Below are 23889 nucleotides of genomic sequence, written 5' to 3'. Positions count from 1 at the left end.
TTTCCCTGTGCCTCTCATATTTCCACCGGCAGAGGAGAAAAAAGAAAGCTGGCGCTAAAAGCCTTTCTCGCTGCCTGACATCCACCCCCTTATCATTCACTTGAAAGTACAAAGCGCGCTAACTCAACCAGACACTGGAATAAAACTGTTGCAGATTTTATTTCTCTTCTTCCCCACCGAACATCTCGGGCCTCTGAACTCAATTCCTGTATTCCTCCCCTTCTCCAATGAGAGCGAGAGAGCGAGAGAGAGCGAGAGAGAGAGAGAGAGAGAGAGAGAGAGAGAGCGAGAGAGAGAGAGCAGAGAGAGAGAGCGAGAGAGAGAGCGAGAGACAGAGACAACGAGAGAGAGAGAGCGAGAGAGCGAGAGAGAGACAGAGAGACAGAGAGGGAGAGCGAGAGAGAGAGAGAGAGACAGAGACAACGAGAGAGAGAGAGAGCGAGAGACAGAGACAACGAGAGAGAGAGAGCGAGAGAGCGAGAGAGAGACAGAGAGACAGAGAGAGAGAGGGAGAGAGAGAGAGAGAGAGAGGAGTGTAAAGGAACCCAATTTATTCTAATGTATTCACTGAGGAAAAGTTATTCATTCTGTCAGAATTCCTACTTCAAATATCTCCATTACTCACAGTGGGGCGACTGGAGACGTCTAAGAACATGAATCTGTATCCAGACAGGCAGAAGAGAGCGTATCCATGACATACATCTTGGTCATCATTGATTTCACTAAAGAAGAATGACAACTAACCACCATTATAACCATCTATTAGATACATTCAACGAGCAAATATAGCTGCCATACAAGTTCCAATGAGTTATCCAGACTCACTACTTAGATGTTCAGGTCAACGTGCAGATTGTATGGACGTCAAGATTCCCTTCAACATACACGAGGAGGGATGGTTGGCTACATTGTGTTGTACGCCAGCGAGGTGCTAAGAAAAACAGCAGCCGTATATCCCATAACCCCTTGGGGCTAGGCTGAGTAACCTGGTAGCTCTAGCTAGCCTCTTCAGTAGCTGGGTAGATGTGGTAGTGTGTTGGGGGGTACTTTCGAGAGCGAGTGAGTCAGAAAAAGAGGTGCTTATCAGAAAGCAGAGTGAGAGGGGTTATGGACCCTGTCCTGGTGGAGTGAGAGGATCACTGTGGAGTGAGAGGATCACTGTGGAGTCGTCACACAGACTCAGATCAAAGACTGAATCTTCAGGCAGGCCTCATCCTCTTTTACTCTATTCAATACAGACCCGAGAAAGATCTTTAGGAGCCGTCTGATAATGTGGGATGTTTTCAGACAGAGATAAATAGGCAGAGAATAAAAGATGACTTCGACAGAAGCCAAAAAAGGCTGAAAATGGCCTCAAAAGAAGCTGTTTATTATCTATGACATGTTTTTATTTCTTCCAGGTACTGAGTTGCTCTTTGCTGTGATTGGTCCAATAACACGTGTCACGTTATGCAACTATCATATTTGTGTTGATGGTAATAAATCTAGTTTTAGTTATACACTTACCCTAAAACATAACATGGGCATATATTGGCTACATAAAATCCCCCAAATGATTGTAATCATTATAACATGTGTATTAACGTGTAAAATCTGCATGATTAGCATAATCACCATTGACGCACTGAACATAGCCTTGGATGACTTCAAATGGACGCCAGAATCCAAAATGCCATATAAGGTGCACAGACACCAAAGCGGAAGTACGCGGAGATGAAACGGAATTCTAGAATCTCTGCAGTTCTGTAGTAGAGTACTCCAACATGATGGATTCTGAAGGAGGCTATCGGAAATGAACTCCGTTTTTCTAAGAGGGATAAACCTTATGGTTCTGAGACTATTTGTTTTCGTTCTGTTCCTACAAATCAGCTGACCCTAGAGGGAAGTGTGACAAGCCTTAAGAATAAGCAGCCTTACATAGCTTTTCGCCAAAAGCGAGCCTTTCCTTGAAAAAGGTCCCTCTAGATCCACACGCTGAGGGAACATTCGTGATAACTTTGAATGATGAGTCCAAAAGATGATTCACACAAAATGTTTGTATGAATTAAGGAGAGGTCAAAGGATGGGGCCAAAATACACACAAGCGTGTGCACATGTGAACGTACACACACACTGAAACTACACGACATTGTGATGACTAACTACACCTAATATAACCTCAGTAATAGCATCCATACATAGACACTACTTGAACACCAGAAACCCACACAACAAAAACAACATTCTAGCTCTGCAGCGTTGCCCCTAATAGGTGCAGTGTTGTCACGACAGTGTGAAATCAGTTGAACTCCGGTTCAGACACTTTTGCTTCAGTTGCTTATGAAGGTAAGAATTTATATTCCAGATATGTGTATATTGACCCTGTCTGACATTCAGAGTGTATTTACAATTTGTCTTCATAAGTCATACTTACTGTCACCATATATTTCATTAAGCTACAGTTAGCGTGTTACTTTACATTTGGACATTTTCACGACTTTGAGCGTGTCCCATCCCAAATGGCACCCTGTTCCCTATATAGTGCACTACTTTTGACCAGGGGCCATAGAGCTCTGGTCAAAAGTAGTGTACTATATAGGGAATAGGGTGTCATTTGGGACACAGCCTTGGGGCGTGTATTCATCTCTCAGGGACTGAACTGTGCTTTTGATATTAAACAGTCTTGCAGTCTAAAATAAAAACCCTTAACCGTTCTTTTTTTCTTTCTTAAGCTGCACACCAAGACTCCTTGAGAACGACTATTCCTCCAGTCGGGCATGATTCAGGGGAAAAGAATGTCAAATCTCAACAGTTTTGCATTTTTTAAATCTTCACAATAAATCAAGGTTGTAAGTAAACCATACATCACGCGGTACCTAATGTAACTTTGCCTGTTCGGTTAGAGTTCAAGTATTTTTGCTAGAAACTTCCAAATGAACGTTTCTCGTCTCTTGACAGCATCAATTCTACTACGATATATCTAGATCCAGAACATTGCTAATAACAACAGATAGGATGTGTATGTTGTAGGTTGACTACTACACTGACATGAACGCCACTCCACCAACTGTAAATCAAAGATAGGAACAGGTTTAGAAAACAGAGTTAGAAAACAGAGATGGTTAATGCAAAATACCAAATATGCAGGATCATGCGAAAATTGCCAGATTGCATTTTCTTGAGATGGGTGTGTGTGTATAGCATGCCTATACAGTGCATTCAGAAAGTATTCAGACCCCTTGAATTTTTCCACATTTTGTTACATTACAGCCTTATTCAAAAATTGATGAAATCCCTTTTTTTTCCTCATCAACCTACACACAATACCCCATAATGACAAAGCGAAAACAGATTTTTTAAATGTTGGCAAATGTATTTAAAAAAAAAAAAGAGGAAACACCTTATTTACATAAGTATTCAGACCCTTTGTTACCCGAAATTGAGCTCAGGCGCATCCTGTTTACATTGATCATCCTTGAGATGTTTCTACAACTTGATTGGAGTCCACCTGTGGTAAATTCAATCGATTGGACATGATATGGTAAGGCACACACGTCTATATAAGGTCCCACAGTTTGCAATGCATGTTTGAGCAAAAACCAAGTTATGAGGTCGAAGGAATTGTCCGTAGAGCTTGATTGTGTCGAGGAACAGATCTTGTGAAGGGTACCAAAACATTTCTGCAGCATTGAAAGTCCCCAAGAACACAGAGGCCTCCGCCCGGCCAAACTGAGCAATCGGGGAGAAGGGCCTTGGTCAGGGAGGTGACCAAGAACCCAATGGTCACTCTGACAGAGCTCCTCTGTGGGGATGGGGGGATGGGGGAACCTTCCAGAAGGACAACTATCTCTGCAGCACTCCACCAATCAGGCCTTTATGGTAGAGTAGCCAGACAGAAGTCACTCTTCAGAAAAAGGCAGGACAGCCTGCTTGGAGTTTGTCAAAAATCACCTAAAGTCTCTCAGACCATGAGAAATAAATCAAATCAAATTTTATTTGTCACATGCGCCAAATACAACAAGTGTAGACTTTACCGTGAAATGCTTACTAACAAGCCTTTAACCAACAGTGCAGTTCAAGAAGAAGAAAATATTTACCAAGTAGGCTAAAATAAAAAGTAACACAATAAGAATAATGAGGCTATATACAGGGGGCACCGGTACGGAGTCAGTGTGCAGGGGTACAGGCTAGTTGAGGTAATCTGTACATGTAGGTGGAGGCGAAGTGTCTATGCATAGGTAACAAACAAACAGCGAGTGTACAAAAGGGAGGGGGGGACTCTCTGTTCTGATGAAACCAAGATTTAATTATTTGGCCTGAATGCCAAGCTTCACGGCTGGAGGAAACCTGGCACCATCCCTACGGTGAAGCATGGTGGTGGCAGCATCATGCGGTCATCTGCCTTTTTCTGAGGAGTGGCTTCTAACATCTCTAGTGAGACCTGAAAATAGCTGTGCAGCAACGTTCCCCATCCAACCTGACAGAGCTTGAGAGGATCTGCAGAGAAGAATGGGAGAAACTCCCCAAATACAGGTGTGTCAACCTTGTAGCATCATACCCAAGAAGAGTCGGGGCTGTAATCGCTGCCAAATGTGCTTCAACAAAGTACTGAGTAAAGGGTCTGAATACTTATGTATATGTAATTTCAGATTTTGCACAACAACAAAAAATAACTTTTTGCTTTGTCATAATGGGGTATTGTGTGATGAGGGGGAAAAAACTATTTAATCCATTTTAGAATAAGGCTGTAACGTAACAACATGTGGAAAAAGTTAAGGGGTCTGAATACTTTCCCAATGCACTGTATATGTGGAAACACCAAATACACTCATCATAAGTGAAAATTATCACAGACTTGAGGTTACATTACAAATCCCTCAATTAAATTAAAATATCCAACAGACACACCCCTTAATTACAGTTATATCGTTTTTCAACATCTAGGCTTCTAGTTAGTTAATCAAGACAGTGAGATTTGTGAATCCGTCCCGAGGTCTCCTACTACGGTTGGGCCGATATATGATCAAATTGAATATCGTGATATTTGACATTGACGATATATTGTGAAGTGCAAGACTACTCAATTTGAACTTTACAAATCAAAAACTGTGCAGTTTTATCAGTTAGGCTGTTTAAATATGTTGAAAATTATGTCTAAATTAATTAACTAAGCCTCATTGTTTCACAATACAAAGATTATTTAATGTTACTATCGTAAATAAGCACAAAAACATCACAGGCTGGAATGATTTACTCATTAATAACGGCGCGAAACGATTGTATCAGATATTGCAATATCTGGAGTAGCATTTCATAGAAGAAGTCTCCCCAAATATCAGCCAAACCCATCTCCTACACTACAGTAATACTCTCTGTAGTGTTAGTAGCTTCATCAATACTACTGGAATCTATGACAATGACAAGTCCACAGGCATTTGCCATTTTACTGTTTGCAGAGAAAAACTGAAAAACACTATCACTTGGTTTCTGGCAACTTTGTGGCTTATTTCAGTATCCACACTGTATTTTCAGTGGTTGCATTTTCCAGTCTTCAGCTAAACCCGATGCTACAATGAATGTGGTGAGCATGAGAAACTAAAGCTAAATAGAGTACATGAGTATTCCAGGAATGTTTCAGTCCCTTACCCTCTGTGTAGTGGTCATGCTGACCAATCTGTGGGAAACAAAACCTATTTTCCAAAATGGGAAATAATTGTTGTGTTTTAGTCATACTAAACTAGAAAAAAGGCATTGGCTGCATAACATTGAGACAATAGTGTTTCAGTCATTTAGTAATATTACCATCAATTACATTTAAAATGTTAGTCTGTCTCTGTTTAAAGGGCCAAAAAATCTGCAAAATGCAGTTTTTCCCCCATATGTCTAAACACATGTTAAACTAACTTCACTGACTATTGTATGATAACAATATATTTGAAAAGAGATAAAATATAAATTTTTGCAATAACGTACAATAGAATGCGAAAGAAGGTTTTCATATCATCAATATAGATTTTTGATAAGCCATGTTAACGTTAACTCCGCGTCGTTACATCGTTGGGTGCTTTGCTTAACACCACAACAAGGACCTGGAGATATTTCCAGCTCCAAATAGCCAAAAGTCGTTGCAATTAAAACACTTATGTCTAATTAGGCCAAAAGCCTCGAGGGATCCCGACATAAAAACGACGTCCACTGGACAGAGAATGTCAAATTGACTCCCTAATGAATTTAATGCCAAAGCTCCTAACAACCTGCGCCTCATTAACTTGAGTAGTCTACAACGGGAGGACGGGCAAAGAAGCCTCAGAGCTGCAAATAGATCAATGGTTTTGTAAAGAGGACTTTAACTTAAGTAGCTTTCATTTAACTGATGCGTTATTTTTTTGGGCCATTCTATTGCAGCATCACTGTCTGAGGAGCAGTCTCACACCCCGCCTTCTCCCCGCGCGTCTCGGTGCTGTGCCCGCGAGGAGACGGTGATTGGTTCTTAAGTCATCTAACATGAAGTCTGGGGTGATAAGAGGACTTCAATTACAATCCCGGGCCCGTGCGAAGAACCCCTGTCCGTTTATTATTCATCACCGACAAGGTTCACGCGCCGATAAAGCGATGACCAGATTAAAAGTACGTGCATTTTTAGAAAACCACGCACAGCGCACAATGAGAAAGAAAAAGCCGGTTGTTTTTGTCTTTAGAGTGATTTTTAAAATATAATTGAGCTTCTTGGAAATCAATTACATATTTAAATTGTTGTAATAAGAATGTGAAAAGAGAAACATCAGACATTTTACTTTTTTCTGAATTAGGCACTATTAATGTAACATGCGCTTTATAAAACGACAAGGGCAAATAGGCTGCAATAAAACAGGCCCCAAACATAGCATTGAAGAACTATGGAATACCACGTTTTTAACGTCTCAAAGGGTCTTACGATGTCAATTAAAATAATAGGCCTATAGTCTTATTATCGTTCATCACATTTTATAATTACACGCGCGCTAAAACGTGCACTGCAGGTGCGTGCAGTGCGCATCCATTCTAGGCGGAATTGTTCTCCGTTCTTAAATTGTGCAATGGAATGAAATGGGTCAAATATGGAAGTAATATGATATTAATTCGGCCGATAGAATATTAGGGAAATTAGTAGGCCAAATTGGTATGGGAAAACAATAAACCACATTTCGGTGAGGGGAAGGTTGTTGCTCTTAATCCGATATGCGAGGGAAATTACTGGGTGTTATTTTAACTATTCAGGCCGAATAGTTCGGCCTGAATTGTCACGATACACCAAGATGAAATCACTAGGCACAAAAAGACAAACAAAAAGCATTTCCTTTAAGACAAGTGAATATGTTAGAGGTTTGAAATGTGAACAACTTCTAGCCCATTAGATTGGAGAGAAAAAAATACTGAAAATCAGGAAAACAAAATGATATGCTATTTTATGGAAAGAAACACAAATATTAGAAATATTGTACACTCACTGAACATTAGATTTATCTCGTTAACCTGATTATCACACACCGTGTTGAACCCGCAGCCTGGAGACACGCGTTCTAATAAAATTAGGCTTTCTTGTTTCTTGACGCATAATTGTCATAAAACATCAGTCAAAAATTGCTTGATATAGATAAATTAGCAATTGACTAGAAATATGCCATTGCACGAATAGTCCAATAATGCATACATACAATAACAGTACAGCATTTTAAAAAAGCGTATTGGTTACATTGTCAAAAGCGATTAAAACATTAGTGCTAATGTTTATAAAGTAGTATCAAGCCTCATTAACTGCCATATAAAAACAAAAGGGTTCCAATTTGATGCCATTCAGACATGAAGCGAGCAAGTAAATAAACACTTCCCTTGCCAGGTATCCTGCATCACTCAATGCGCAACCTATTCTCCTTCTAAATAGTTCCATTTTTAAATGAGCACGTGCACACCTGGGGAAAAAAAGGCTAGGTCAAGGCAAAAGAGACACAGCTGTCTTTAAAACGTATTAAATATACTTCGTAGAAAAGAGCACAAAGTGTGTATACGAAAAGGAACCGTTTATCTTCCTACATCTCGACCTGGGAGCAGAGGCTCCGCGCGCAGGATGTTGGAGAGCAAAAGTGTGCCTCTCGTGAAAGAGTGCTTGTCGGAGAGGCCTCTGATTGGCTGGTTGCACTGACAGCTCCGCCGTTGATTGCAGGAGGAGAAGCCCGACCCCTTTCACTCTTCTAGGGGACCATTCATAAACTACACAAGTCCAGCTCGCACAGCTGAGTGTGGACAACAGTGGGGCAAGGTAGGAGAATAACGCGTAGTTTTCACGTTCAACCGAACGGACGAGGAGAGATGAGTGGTCACGACCAGAGCTTTATCCTTTAGGGTCTGCAAGCGCGAGGACACGGACGGTATTATACTGTACACCGAGCCCACCCCATTCTGGGGCTGCCTACTGCATATGACTTGGACTGATATTTAGTAGTCTATTACGTTGCATCCCCATCGGTTTCCTTCCGACACTGTCTGACGTCCATCCGCTGTGTACGCAAAAAAAGTTGAATTTTATATTTTTTCATTGCTTGGGGAAGAGCGTTTCGCCTCTGGCTTTACCGGTAAGCATTGGATCCGTCAACGTACTGCGACTCGCCGGTGTACAGCCCGGACCTCTGCCCAAACATGATCGCGACGCAGGCAAAGCTGGTCTACCAGCTCAATAAATACTACAGCGAGAGATGCCAAACTCGAAAAGCGGCCATTGCAAAGACTATCCGGGAGGTGTGTAAGGTAGTGTCGGACGTCCTGAAGGAGGTCGAGGTGCAGGAACCCCGGTTCATCTCCTCTCTCAGCGAGATAGAGGCGCGCTTCGAGGGGATGGAGGTCATCGCCCCCAACGAGTTCGAGGTGGTCCTCTACCTCAACCAGATGGGAGTGTTCAACTTTGTTGACGACGGTTCTCTGCCCGGCTGCGCTGTACTGAAGCTGAGCGACGGCCGCAAAAGAAGTATGTCTCTCTGGGTCGAGTTCATAACGGCCTCGGGCTACCTTTCCGCCCGGAAGATCCGCTCAAGGTTTCAGACTCTGGTGGCGCAAGCGGTGGATAAGTGTAGCTACCGTGACGTGGTTAAAATGGTGGCAGATACAAGTGAGGTAAAACTAAGGATCCGGGAGAGATACGTGGTCCAGATCACCCCTGCGTTCAAGTGCACAGGGATCTGGCCTAGGAGCGCTGCCCAGTGGCCCATGCCCCATATTCCCTGGCCTGGTCCGAACCGGGTGGCCGAGGTCAAGGCCGAGGGCTTTAACCTGCTCTCCAAAGAGTGCTACTCGTTGACCGGGAAACAGAGCTCGGCTGAGAGTGACGCCTGGGTCTTGCAGTTCAGCGAGGCCGAGAATAGGCTCCTGATGGCGGGATGCAGGAAAAGATGCCTCTCGGTCCTGAAGACTCTCCGCGACCGTCATCTTGAGCTACCCGGTCAGCCACTCCAGAGCTACCACATGAAGACCCTGCTGCTGTATGAGTGTGAGAAACACCCGAGAGAGACCGACTGGGACGAGTCCTGCCTCGGAGACCGAATCAACGGAATTCTGCTGCAACTCATCTCGTGTTTGCAGTGCCGCAGATGCCCCCATTATTTCTTACCAAATTTGGACCTGTTTCAGGGGAAGCCCCACTCGGCCCTGGAAGCTGCCGCAAAGCAGACGTGGAGACTGGCGAGGGAAATCCTCACTAATGCAAAAAGTTTGGACAAATTATAAACTGTCTGATTGTGATACTATTGCTATTTAGGGCCGAGGTGACGTTTTGAGATCACCTCAGAGTGGAGGAAAACGTCATGATCCTGGGTTCTCCGAGCAATGTGAAACAATTGACAAATTAAAAACAAGCAAACAAAATAAACTTTTACAACGGAGTGAAATGGGACATTGCCATTCAGAGAGAGGACGTGAAGGTACATTAAGCTAAATGTAATACTTTTTGGTTGTTTTGTTTTAAATGTTTTCACAAAGTGAATAAATGTTTATTTAAAATTATATGCACAAAATCTTTAAGTGAAAGAATAAAAATGTAGCGTGCCAAGTTCCAATTTTTCATTACGTGACCTTAAACTGAAATGTTAATAAAACTAAGAAAAGTACATTACAACTTGGCCTTGTGTTTGTATACATGTTTTGTGAACTGGCATTGTTTAGTAAGAGTAATAGAAATGTAAATTATATTTACTAGATAAAGAGGATCGTGGAATCAATTCCTGTGTGAAAAACAGAATTAATGTGCGTAAAAAAAGGAATGTTAATACCAATAAATTTACATTTGGAAAATCTTGGGCCTAGATTAATTTGATACAAAATACGAGTTTTGCTTAATTATGCATATCAAAGAACATATTAATTTTCGTCTTGGAATAATTAATATAGCACACTATAATTTAGTTCAATTTGATGCAAATTGTTTTAACAAAATAATAACGTCTATTTAGTCGACAGTTTGACGTCGATAGGCTATATGGCTGCAGAAATCCTATTTAAACACACCGGTATGCATGTCTGTTATTACTGTGTATTAACTATTGGGGAGATCGGCTATAATTCAGAGAAGAAACTGCATGAGGATAAAGAGAAACAACAACCACTTGTAGTAGGCCCATTCCCAAGAACAGACCATTGCTAAATTCAGGTTCATTCATTTGGCCGTTTCAATAGGAAAATGTTAACGCATGAAAATCAAAACCTCAAATGTTGATTAATGAACTTAACTGTTATTATAACTATATTATGATTATAACTGTTATTGTTGTTATTGCCAATAACCCTGGGCGCAGACTGCTGGGGAAAAAAGATACACAACTGTCACTCAATGACTAGCCAGGGAAAGTCAGGGCCCATTTCTTAACGAGACCTGATTCATACCGCTTTCACTACGAGCGACTAAACACCACGCGGGTATATTAGTACAGTAGGCTATCCATTAGTAGCAGCCTATTTGGTTTACCACTGAACTGTTGAATACAAATAGAACGAGGATAGTTTGAAATTAATATGAATTACTATAGCCTGTTATTTAGGATATTCAAATGAGTCATATAGGCTACATTTCAAATGTGTCGAATAATAAATTCAAGTAATTTCATGGATTTTATTCTCAACAAAATTTACCACAACATAAGCCATTGGGCCTACACAGTATTCCTGATTCCTGGGCTGTATTTCACGAACAACTGAAAGACCAGAAGGAAGAAGAGCAGGCCTAGTCGTCTCTCTATATCTGGCACATTGTATTCTGATGTGCGACAGACTAACTTATTTTTCAAACGTTTGCTTGTGATGCTTCTGCAGGCTCCGAGGCCTTTGTGTATCGAATCTGCAGAGCAAACACCCGTTTTCAGAGAGACGTGATGTTGTCAATGACGTAGCCCACTAAACCAATGCAATTCAAGCACGAGTGAAGCTATAGTGTAATGTTCACTTTCACTACGCAAATACACACACCACATAACAGCATCATAGTCTATACGGTTGTTATAATCTCAATTATAGAGATTATTGAGTATCGGTCTACATTTGGATTATTCAATAAATATTTGACTTAATGATGATCGCAGAAGTCGAGGCTGCTTACAGTCATCATGCAATAGCCTAAAGGCTTTTAGTCTACGCATGTTCATGATTGGAGTTATTTACTAAATTCTTATAACGGCTTTATAATGCAATTAGGCTGCAGAAAAGCATGACTTGGAGGTGCTGGGGCCAGGGAAGGACTGGGAGAAAGGCCTGAGCCATTTTGAAAGCTGGTTTTACAGAATGACGGGAGGGCCTGCTTTGGATCAATGGAAGTTAAAGCCCTTCTCTTACCTTTGGATCGATCGTCTTAAAGCTGGCCTCTTCTTCATCCACCTCGAAGTAGAGTTCAGACGCGGTGATGGACAGCGTTCCTTTCACCACCACCGCTGGGGCGACCAGCTGAGCGCTAGTGCTCATGTTTACAGGGCCTAGGAGACAGACAGGGCCCAACAACGGCACGGGCCAGAAGGCAAACATTAGCCCGCTTTACAAAAATCACCCCCTTCCCCTCCTCGAGAAAACAATAGTTTTTTCGAAGGCCAACAGCGTGTAAAAGTAAACATATAAACTCAACAAGGGCACGCACTGACTGATGGCTCTTTTTGTCTCCGTGAAAATACCATAACAATATAGAGAAGGCCACATACGCATTTTTTATGAAGGAAAACATTTGCTCTTGGCCAGGGCTGCCAACCCTCTTCCTGGAGATCTACCGTCCTGTGGGTTCAGTCCAGCCCTAATTTAACACACCTGATTCTACTAATTAGCTGCTCAACAAGACCTTAACTAGCTGAATCAGATATGCTAAATTAGGGTTGGACTGAACCTACAGGACAGTAGATCTCCAGGAAGAGGGTTGGGCAGCCCTGCTCGAGGCGATGGGTCGGTTGTATCGGCCTGTCTATCAGATGCGAGGTCAAGGAGAAAAATAAATATAGTTCTCAATTGTATAATTTCTAGCTTAAAACTGCATGCAAATGATTTGTGTAACTGCAATTTAAATTAAGAATGCAATTTACATTTCACAATTATTATTAGCATTATTATTAGACTATTATTATACCTAATTTCCTTGCTAGATCGAGTTAGATCTAATATGGCGTGTTGATAAGAACTGAAAGCAGAATCACTATGATCTGAACAGTTCCTCTTTAGACTACGGGGAGGGAGAGGTGGTTTGACCCGCTGAGTAAAATAAAATATCAGCATCTGCGTAATCCAAGACAGACCAGCTTTGTCAAAAAATAGAATCAGCTGTCAATCAGGCCCCATTGATTGCGGGCTGGTGCTACGTCTGTTTAATCTCTCATCAATCTTAATTTATGCCAGTATGACAATGAGAAGGCCGCTCGAGGGAGCACGGTGTAAGCTCTTGCCGCTCCTGCCCCGCTCTCCACGTGTGCAGAAGCATTGTATTTGCAGATGTGCCGCGCGGCAGAAAGGGGCTTCAGAGCCCGGCTTGATTTCCCCAAAGCACCCACGTCTTTCCGAAACGGGTGGCTATGGAATAAACAGATATGTTCATTTGTTGCCGTCTCCCCCTCCCTCCCCCCTTAGCCCTCCGAGCATTGTGAGCATTAGCATGTAATCCGGACGCGAAATAACATTTTTCAATCACTGCCATGGAGACATTCAATTACACCTGGTGTTGTTCCGACAGACAGCTGCCTGTACTGGGACGCTGCGTCCTGTCTGTCTGTCTCGTCAGAGGAGTAGGAGGCCCACATGACAATTTCCACTTCAGTTCAGAATCCATGTCACTTTATTATGCATGGAATCTCCCCTTAATCCCATTGTCATCGTGGGCGTTGTGTTTTTATATAATTGCGCTCTGAGCGCATTTATATTAGTCTACAGTGGGTGAACAAGTTATAGTGGAAAGCCATGATGTGGGGAAATTGAGTATTATATAGGATGCAATCCGGTTAGTAACATAACTAATAGTCCGATAGGAGTTCCAGGTATAGGGAGCCACATTTACATCAATATGGGTGTGAGATAATGGATTTAAAGTGGATAAGAAATTGTACATAAACAGTAATTTTATGTGTTTGAGTCTTGTTAACGGCAAGGCCTACAGTCGTTTTGATCTCAGCCTATACTATTTATTCGACATGGATTCATATAGGAAAACTGCACATTTAGAGCAATCATAAACAACTAAAGACACAAAAAATGTTTAAGGTCCATAGTGCTATTCTAAAATGTGAAAAGAATACCGTTTAGCTAAAAGCCTTGCCTATACGCTATGCCCAATCATAAAATAGGCTCATGCGATGCACGTGTCAAATATCGCACTTGTCAGGAGTACAAATTTGCGGTTTTCATTTAACATTTAACATAAAGGAAGTCTGAGGTAGGATCCAAAATAGAAATGAACCTCGAGGCAAAAACATTTAGACAAAACGCACAGTTCACTTCTTCAATTATAGGCCTATTCTCAACCTCTCAATGATAAACAAATAAAATAATTACTGTGTCAAAAGCTAACTATGAATCATATTACACAAGCGTGTTGGTACTTCTGTACTATAATTTTATTACAAACAAAAATGCGCTTTGCTTTGAGATATGTGAACTTGTAAACAAGCGCCAATAGGACATGTTTGTGTGTGTTATTATCCCCTCCTCCCCCAAAGCCAGAGTATCACAAAGCATCATGAGACTCCAGGGGTAATGGGAGGCGCTGGGGAGGTTATCCCCCCTTATTAACCGTTCGGGAGCCCCGTTATCCTGCATGCGCGCCTCAAAGTACCCGTAGCAGCACCCGCACGCGTTAGCAACGGAGACGCTTTAAAGGCGGGAGGGGGAAAATTCAACCAACGTGCGTTTCCAGCCCCCTCTAGATGATGCGCGCTGGGACATGAAAACGGATGAGCTGCATGCGTTACCTGTTAGGTTCTCCAATTCCTTCTCCTCCAAGGATGATAGAGTGTCATCGTCGCCATCCAACAATATCTCACTCTCAGAGTTCTGATTTCCCAGCGCCTGACTTCTGATGGACTGTTTGCCTTTGAGGACATCTTCCTCGGGAGCTGAAAGAAGAAAAGTATTTTAAACCGCCATCCAAACGTAATTGTGTTTTTACCAAGTGACTTTTCTGTACAGAGGTTAGTATCCTAAAAAGAAACGTTTGAAATATATAGACAAAAAAATACGCTGCTATTCTGGGCTATATTTAATGATATAGTAAACTATCACAGGTATGACAGATGTAATATTAAAAAGATCACTGAAAATGCATGGCTATATAACCTATTAATATTGTAGCATATTTAATTGATCAATAATTCGTACTACGAAAGTAAAGTGAATATTCAAATGTCAATATCAATATTTATTGAGTTGAGTTGTCTATTTAGCCAGAAATGTCTTTAATTATTTAGGCTTGACGTTTAGTATTGCATTCCAGAATGGATTCGAAATTAAATTGGTCAAAAGTATTTTAAGATTTGACAAAATAGCATGAATAAGTCTGATAAAAATGTAATAATGCTATAATTATGATATAAAGCAATAGTTTGTAACTCAAGTGCACATTCAGATGCAACACGCATCTAATGCTAATATGATTCTTAGTACAATGAAAAAACTCCATGCGAAAAATAACGTCAACATAAAGATGCTGCAAGCTGATGTAAACATCGAAACGAGTTTATAAAACCATGATAGAAAACTAGCAATCATTTTAAGTGGAACTTCATGCAATTTTCATATATTCTTGTCAAATTTGTCAAGTTATCATAGAGCCATAAACCCAGCTGGAACACCAGCACTGACTCTTGGGAGCCTTCGGGGTTATTGTGAACATGAAAGGTTACGTTAACTAATCGGACTCTCATCTTATCTCATAAAGCTATTTTCCAATGGCGTTGTGCCAACGCAGGCTAGCTGTACCCACATGGCAGCGGGAGTGAGGTTACAATGTCAAAACGCGACATTGTATCGACTTGTCTTTACTGTATTACCTGAATGGCAATAATCGAATAGTCCAAACCCAACTGTTTTATTTAATTGATACCCAGGCAATAACGTGTATTTCAGTGTATTTCTAATGCAGATATACAACATTGTATGTAAAGTATAAAATGTACTGATTAGAAAATATAAAATTCATTGTTAAAACCCCAATTTGCCTGTGCTGTGCCCTTACAAGTAATCCAAACTAAAAATGTGTCTGGTCAAACCCAATATCCAGAAACATGAGACAAAGATATTACAACAAAGCAAAGAGCCGCCAAAGCTTACTGCCTTCCCCTTTTATTTCAACTTAACATGACGAGGTTCCAAAAGGATTTAAGAGAAACAGTAATCTGCAAACATTTACAGAACCCTCATCATGCAGGCCCTTGGTGTGTGTGTGAGAGAATGTGTGTGTGAAAGATAAAGAGAGAGAGAGAAAGAGAAAGAGAGTGTGTGTGTTACACTCAACATGGTTTCTTTCCACTCCAAAACCACTGGACAGTGACCCAGTGGCCCCTCCAATCTCTCTGAGCAGCATCACCTGACGGGGTTAGACCCTAAGATAATTAGCATTATTCTCAACATCACAAACTATAATATATGGACTCCAAAACTGCTGAGAGAGAGCAGAGAGAGAGAGCAGACAGAGAGAGAGAGCAGAGAGAGAGAGGAGAGAGCAGAGAGAGAGCAGAGAGAGAGAGAGAAGAGAGAGAGAGAGAGCAGTGAGAGAGCGAGCAGAGAGAGAGAGAGAGAGAGAGAGAGAGAGAGAGAGAGAGAGAGAGAGCGAAAAGAGAGCCAAGAGAGAGAGCCAAGAGAGAGAGCCAAGAGAGAGAGCCAAGAGAGAGAGAGAGAGCGGAGAGAGAGCAGAGAGAGAGCAGAGAGAGAGAGAGAAGAGAGAGAGAGAGCAGTGAGAGAGAGAGAGAGAGAGAGAGAGAGAGAGAGAGAGAGCGCCAAAAGAGAGCCAAGAGAGAGAGCAGAGAGAGAGAGAGAGCGGAGAGAGAGCAGAGAGAGAGCAGAGAGAGAGAGAGAAGAGAGAGAGAGAGCAGGAGGAGAGAGAGAGAGAGAGAGAGAGAGAGAGAGAGAGAGAGCGCCAAAAGAGAGCCAAGAGAGAGAGCCAAGAGAGAGAGCCAAGAGAGAGAGAGCAGAGAGAGAGAGAGCGAGAGAAGAGAGAGAGAGCGAGAGAAGAGAGAGAGAGCGAGAGAAAAGAGAGAGAGCGAGAGAAGAGAGAGAGAGCGAGAGAAGAGAGAGAGAGCGAGAGAAAAGAGAGAGAGCAGAGAGAAAGAACGAAAGAGTGCTGAAATAGAAAGAGAGAGCTGAGAGAGAGAGAGCAGAGTGAGAGAGAGAGAGAGCAGAGAGAGAGAGCAGAGTGAGAGAGAGAGAGCAGAGTGAGAGAGAGAGAGCAGAGTGAGAGAGAGAGAGCAGAGAGAGAGAGCAGAAGAGAGAGAGAGCAGAGAGAGAGAGAGAGAGAGAGCAGAGAGAGAGAGCAGAGTGAGAGAGAGAGAGCAGAGTGAGAGAGAGAGAGAGCAGAGTGAGAGAGAGAGAGAGCAGAGTGAGAGAGAGCAGAGTGAGAGAGAGCAGAGTGAGAGAGAGCAGAGTGAGAGAGAGCAGAGTGAGAGAGAGCAGAGTGAGAGAGAGCAGAGTGAGAGAGAGCAGAGTGAGAGAGCAGAGTGAGAGAGAGCAGAGTGAGAGAGAGCAGAGTGAGAGAGAGCAGAGTGAGAGAGAGCAGAGTGAGAGTGCGAGTCTAAGAGAGCTGAGAAATCTCATGTCATGGAAAATATGCAGCTCAATGATATTTAGACTGGTCTTCCTGTAATTAAGTCTCCCCGGAGGATTCTTTAGTTAGCGGCACTGAAATTACTACCAGCTCTCTAATACATACCACATGCTACAATAGTATAGTATATTCACACCATCCAAGTGAACTGACTGGACAGACCGATGGGCCGGGACGACTTTCTCTCACTGACAGGAGTGAGAAGAAAAAGGCAGACATGTGTATTTGAACTTCTGTACATTCTGCCATAAACATGCTCACTAAGTCTCACCCTGGGAAGACCACAACACACTAGCATATGGATGTAGAAGGGTCTTGGGTTGTGTTACAACTAACAAGAAAACACTACTGCTACTATATCAACTTACTAGTTTGCCAATAAATGTTACTGATAGGCTGTGAATTATTTACTTGTTAGTTGTGAATAGTATTATCAGAATTGGTCATGTTAGATTGTCTATTGTGTGCAAATAAAATTCTACAAACATTGTGCTGCTTTCGAAACTACTTTGTAAGTAAAAATAAACAGCCAGGAGAAGAAAATAAAAACTAGATTATACTTCTGAGACATGTATCCCAATATTACATAATGACATAAGATAAAATACAGTATTCTTGAAAACATAATTGATATGATGTATATTTTTGATATATGACATATGTACAGAGAAGTGTTCTGAACGCATGTGTGTGTGTTTACGATCAAATGTGGGAGTGTGTATCAAACAATTAAAATCCATTTAACGCCATTTCAACTTAAAAGTCAAACAACCAAAGCACAGTAAAAACTAAAAGGCAGTGAAAAGTCTAAACATTTCATAAAAAAAAAAAACACATTGGATGTTAGGCTGTGTCTTAGCAAAATATTCACAGGCTAACACATTTAACATGTCCTTCAGCTAAAACAAAGTCTCTGTCAACTGTTGTCTATGTTACTTAGAATTATAAACTGGGGGGTTCGAGCCCTGAATGCTGATTGGCTGACAGCTGTGGTATATCAGAACGTATACCACGGGTATGATAAAACGTTTATTTTTACTGTTCTATTTACGTTGGTAACCAGTTTATAATAGCAGTAAGGCACCTCAGGGGGTTGTGGTATAAGGTCAATATACCACGGCTAAGGGCTGTATCCAGGGACTCCGCATTGTGCATAAGAACAGCCCTTAGCCGTGGTATATTGGCCATATACCACACCCCCTCAGGCCTTAATGCTTAAATATGAAGTCTCAGTGAGTGTGAACATCTGGCGTTTTGTGGTTGGATTATAAATCCTTGACAAATAATTCTGAACAAAACGCATACACATTTTACAACATATAACAAGCGACACACTGAAACATTTCTGAAATAAGCCGGTATGCCACATACAAAATACCCATCAGGTCATGTCACCCAAACCATTCATTGAGATGGAACAGGGGGCACAAACGTGAATAAAACCTGTCTACATTACACTTTCAGGCCCCATTGTTTCTCTAGCCAGAGGTTCAAAATTCATGCTACATTGAGGCCCAGGTCATTTCCCTATGGCCAGAGGTTCAAAATGCTAATTCATATGCTTACATTACTAAAGCTCAAGGCATGCTTGGTCAAGAGCAATTAAATTGTCAGAATTAACAAATGTGTTTTTAACGAGACCATGGCCAGGAGCTGGAGTCATGAGGCGAGTATTGATCTGCTGAACAGAGACATTAGTCTTCAAGTATTTACTCTGCCAGCCACCTCTCCTCCAGCCTCCCTCCACAGCCCTCCCTTCACCCAGGGCAGGACCAAATCAATCCCCAGAAAGGATGTCTCTTTCCAGCCATAAATACATAACTAGCCCCCTCACCGACCCAACCAGCCTGACCGCCACGCGTCTGCAAGCCGGCTGGGGCTCTCAGAGTGGAAATGGTCCTCAAGGTTCTTGGCTGGGTATGAATGATCACAGTTGTATAGAATCTAAGGATTGTCCATGGCCTAAATACAGGAATGTTTTCCTCCTACATATATTACATAAAAAAGATGCCATTTAGGAAAGGTTTTACTTATACTTTGTAAAACAAACAATGCACTTTTTTTGCTAAATAAGTTGACAGGAATACAAAACTTTTTAAAATCCCAAAATGTTTTTTTTTTAATTCTCTTACCGGTTAAATGTCTAATTTCTGTTCTTGAGCGTGTTTTCATGACTTGAAAAGTGTTGCCATCACTCTAGTAGCTGGAAATAAAATGTTAAATGCAGATGTGATCATGCACTAAATGTTTTGATTGGGGAAAGAGGAGGGTTTTCATGGGATCAGAATAATTACAGCCAGATATGACCTCTGCTCCCTGTTTGAAAACTCACCACTGAAAACCACTTCCATTACAAATGTCGGGTCGATGAAAACAACAAAGGTTACATCACAAAATGGACGCCGCAGTCAGGCCTCAAGTCAAAGAGATATTTTAATGATATGTTCTTTCCCCAAATGCAGCAGGGTAGCGCGTGTGTGTGTGTGTGTGTGTGTGTGCATACGCAACTAACAGGACAATACTCTGTAGAGGTATTACCAAGACTGGCTGGTGGCTATTTTTACTACAGTAGTGACTTTTAAAGCAAAACACAGCCTATATGGTAGAATATGTCCTCCATATGTTGAGGACTATATCCAGAGCATGTTTTATATTGACTTACTGATGATGTCCCCTACTAGAACAGGAAGTCACAGAGTGATGCAGAGGGGAGAACATTTATAAGACACCAACTGACGCTTCAACGATCCCATGCCTTCATAATCAGTTGCACTGAAATACAGGAACAGTCTAGCTCCTACTCAACATTCATTGTTGAGGGAGAGCATGCCAGCAAGCATCACTGTTTACACCTGCTGTATCCTGTGCTCGTGACCAAATAAACTCTGATCATTTGAAATGATCTAACAGAAAGGGATGAAGGGAACGAGAACGAGAGAAAAGCAAAAAGAGAATTAGGGAGACACACAAAGAGAAAAGAGAGAAAGACAGAGAAGAGAAAAACCTAGAGAGAGCGAGCGAGAGAGAGAGAAAGAGAGAGAAAGAGCGAGAAAGGAACAGAGAGAGTATCAGAGTAACAGAGGGAAGGACCAGTGGTCCTCCACCCTCCACCCGCATCTCCACACCACAGACATTACGCCCGTCCCTGGTCGCCGCCGGGCCCACGAGGATGCTGAGATTGCCAGACGCTTATTGCTTTTAGATCACATTCTTATTGACTTCTGTCAAGGCGACCGTTTGTCAAGAGGACTGATGTCACCTTTGGGGGGGGGAAGAGGCTACCTCCATCCCTGTGACATATTGGAGACATAATCGGGCCAGAAACAGGCCGTTATTGTGGAGTGCAATAGGTTAAGCCGGTAAAAACCAACAGGCCTAGACAGGCACGGCCCTGATCGCTAACCCTGGTGTGACTGGGAATACGGTATTTAGTGTCTTAGCAGAAACTAGGGATTAGGGTCTACTCTGGGGACTCCTGCTCCTACTTGGCCAATGAATGTGGTAGATGACTAAAACCGTTCTTCACACTGTGCCGACCAGAACCGTACTGTGCTGGCTCGGACATTTCCCTTTCACGTTGTATATTCCAGCATGGTGGCAGCAACCAGACCAGCCCAGCACAGCTTGGCTTAGTGCTGTGAAAATAGTAGTATAGGTCGCTCCCTAGTTATTATCCAAGATATGCAGGATAACGTTTTAGCAGAAACTAGGGATTAGGGCCTACTCCGGGGAAAACGGCACTCCTACTCTAACGCTAGAGAACGTGTGTCCTACGGCCAATGTGGTTAATGGCTTCTACGTTTCCTCCAACCTAGTTATCGCTAAGAATGAGACGGTGACTATTGAACTGTTGGATCACTTTGGTTGAGTTGTCCTCATAGGAAGTTCAACAGAAAAATCGGGGTTTAACACTTTACATAAACGCCTTAAAAACAGAATCTGCACCTGTTGTTTTTAAAGCAAGTACAGGGAAACGAAAGGATCAATTGAAACCCAATTCCAGTGCTGGTGGTAAAAGTAATCAATACTGTTGGTTTTATCGATACCTGTCTTCTAGGTAATACAACGGTATTGATGTCACTGTTTCCTATTAAACAGAACACGATCGTTGACTTGCTTTTACCATATGGTGCTGTTGAGCTCTTGGTCAAGAGCAACTAAGCTAGTTTGGGTTTCTCTCTGCAACACACACAAACAAGACGTACTGTGTAATTTATAGTCCTGATATTTCCAAAATGATTAATTTCACCTAAACTAATTAGCCCTCATATAATATTCACCTTCAAAGAAATACCTAATTATGCCCGTGAAAGTAAATGTATCTTTGTTTGGTGACCTTTAGCCAATTTAAGATTTATGACATCATAAAGAGGCAGGTTTGTTAATGGGCATGGCCCTCTTTATGAACATAATGACATCTCTGAGCTGATCAAACTGAACCCATGTGATTCTGGCACTATAGCTTCAGTCTTCTTTTTTTTAATCAAATCAAGTACAAGTCATCCCCTGAGATGGTGGGAATGTTGTGCATGAGGCCATGATTGGGAATTTAAAGCAGGGAAAATAACATGGAACAAAAGGTAGTTGAGGTGGGATAACGACTGGGATTCAAGTGATTTATATTCATATCGTTGTACAGCTACAATACTTACCTACCTAGCCTAAATCAACATTCCCCCTTGAAATCTGTGAGCCCATATTATTTAATTGCTGCTATACTTGGTGTCAAATTAAATATTCAAGAGAAAAATGAAGATGGAAAGATCGGAAGATCCCAACTGCTGCTTTCTATCAACAAGTCAAACGATAATGCATCATGGGAAATGGGGAGAAGACCAACCAAAGGGCTTGGTGTTTAGGAGTCAGGGAGGCTTGACATATTACTTACCATTAATGCCAGGTACCACTGTCATGCAAGAGGAAAGAAAAGGAAACACATTTCACATTGCTACCACTGAAGGTTCATGCCAACTCAGACATTAAAAAACTGAAAGGGGAGAAATTCTGAGTAACAGTTTTGGGATCCAGGAAGGGACAGGATGTGTGTGTGAGGGCCTATTGGAACACTGCGTACTAACGTAGCTAACACTAATGGGGAGGCAAGTCAGGCAGTTAACTGTGTGAACCATTTCATTCAAATGAGGGTGTGCTTTTTCTTTTTCCCGTTTCTTGTGGTACAATAAAACACTTATGGCAACTGTAGTGCTAATTTTTATTGCCGTGGACCTGCTGCCACAGGCGGGCACAGACACTCACGGAGGGTGTGAGCAAAGGACGCTGGGTATTGAGCGAGGAGGGCTGACTGACCGTGTTCGGCTGCAGCTTTGAGCGTGGCCTTCGAGTGAGTGGATCCGAAGGGGTTCCTGACGAAGCGCCGGCGCCGCCTCAAGTCGTCCTCCCAGTAGTCGAGCCGCCAGAACTCCCGAGGACGGCTGCAGAGGAACAGAGGTAGCACATGTGTTAGCAATTACAGAACAGCGTGGTGGTAGCCTATAGCCCCAGTCACAGTGCAGAGTAGCGAGGCCAGCAGCAGCATAAAGACAGCCTTGTTTTGCTATGCTGGGTGTCTTCTCTCCCCCCCCATCACACAACAAATAGAACACGGTAGATAGACTACCAAAAACCCTGACCTTGAAAATAACAATATTTCCTCTCTCTCTCGGAGAACGAGCACTAAATACATTATGGTGGAATGAGCTGCTGACAGAGTGATCAGTTTCCCTACACTCCGATGTGCTCCCATTCCAGGCTCATTTGGGACCCAGCAGGGCACCTCGGCTCTAGCCTCTCTACCCGGGTAGCAGGCGAGTGCCCGGGCTGGTCCCAAAACACCATTACAAAAACAGGGAAGCGGGAGAGGGGGATGGCATTACCAATATTAATCAATGTCCACAGGCCTCTGTCATTTTTCTTCCCAATTTGCACCTCCTCCTTTACCCAGGCCTGTTCGGTAGTAAATCATTCAGACTAAAGTTCTGTCCCAAATAGAACCCTATTCCCTATGGGTCCTGGTCAAAAGTAGTGCACTAAATAGGGAATAGGGTGCCATTTTGGACACATTCCCAATCTCAGGGACTTGGAAAGTGTTAACTTTTAATGAAGAGTCACAACCACCACACAGCATTGTGTTGTGTACATACAGGCAATAAAATATTACATCTCAAAAAGGGATCTCATTTAAATTAGATTTTAAAATATTAATTACTTTTTAGGCACATCACACACAGCATAAGGAGGAAATACATTTCTTCCCAACATTAGCAAGGTGTTTTTCTTCCACCCACCCTTATTGAAAAAAGCTTGCCTAATTTAAATAACTAATTTACTCCTCGAGAAGAAATAGCTGGTAATTTGTCAAAATAAATTATGCCAAATGTGTTCCATATTGCGCGTATTATGAGGGAATGTTTTCGGGCATTTAGAAATGACAACACAAGGGAAGAACACTACATAATCTCTCTAACTCAGTAGGGTGGAACGGAGGCCAGACACTTCCCTTCTTCACCTATGAGCTGGGTTCACATTCTCAATTTACTATTAAAGCACTGAGAAAAACAAGTGATCTAAGACATGTGCAGGTGTGTATTTGGGTTATTCTTAAGGTTGCATTAGGGTTG

At 42.1% G+C, this 23889-nt stretch overlaps 2 protein-coding genes across 7 annotated transcripts in view; one reads left to right on the top strand and one right to left on the bottom strand.

The window, feature by feature from the left end:
• The window catches only part of LOC106610178 (lipopolysaccharide-responsive and beige-like anchor protein), a 308280-nt gene that overhangs the window by 113952 nt on the left and 170439 nt on the right, over positions 1-23889 (bottom strand). For 3 of the 6 annotated variants that reach the window (XM_045722739.1, XM_045722741.1, XM_045722740.1), the window contains exons 38-41: positions 22580-22704; positions 22161-22178; positions 14427-14570; positions 11827-11963 (exon numbers count right to left, since the gene is read on the bottom strand). In XM_045722739.1, coding sequence (XP_045578695.1) covers positions 11827-11963; positions 14427-14570; positions 22161-22178; positions 22580-22704 — 424 coding nt within the window. Of the gene's footprint in view, positions 1-11130; positions 11161-11826; positions 11964-14426; positions 14571-22160; positions 22179-22579; positions 22705-23889 lie in introns of those variants that run through there. The other 3 variants (XM_045722742.1, XM_045722744.1, XM_014209390.2) reach the window with 2 other exon arrangements.
• mab21l2 (mab-21-like 2) lies at positions 8189-10120 on the top strand. The gene has a single exon (XM_014209382.2). It carries the CDS (start codon positions 8653-8655, stop codon positions 9730-9732), a length of 1080 nt encoding a protein of 359 aa, XP_014064857.1. The 5' UTR covers positions 8189-8652; the 3' UTR covers positions 9733-10120.

This window comes from Salmo salar, chromosome ssa08 (assembly GCF_905237065.1).
Source record: "Salmo salar chromosome ssa08, Ssal_v3.1, whole genome shotgun sequence".
Classification (NCBI taxonomy): domain Eukaryota; kingdom Metazoa; phylum Chordata; class Actinopteri; order Salmoniformes; family Salmonidae; genus Salmo; species Salmo salar.
Note: the sequence above shows the minus strand (reverse complement) of the source record. Positions and strands in the feature narration are given on the sequence as shown.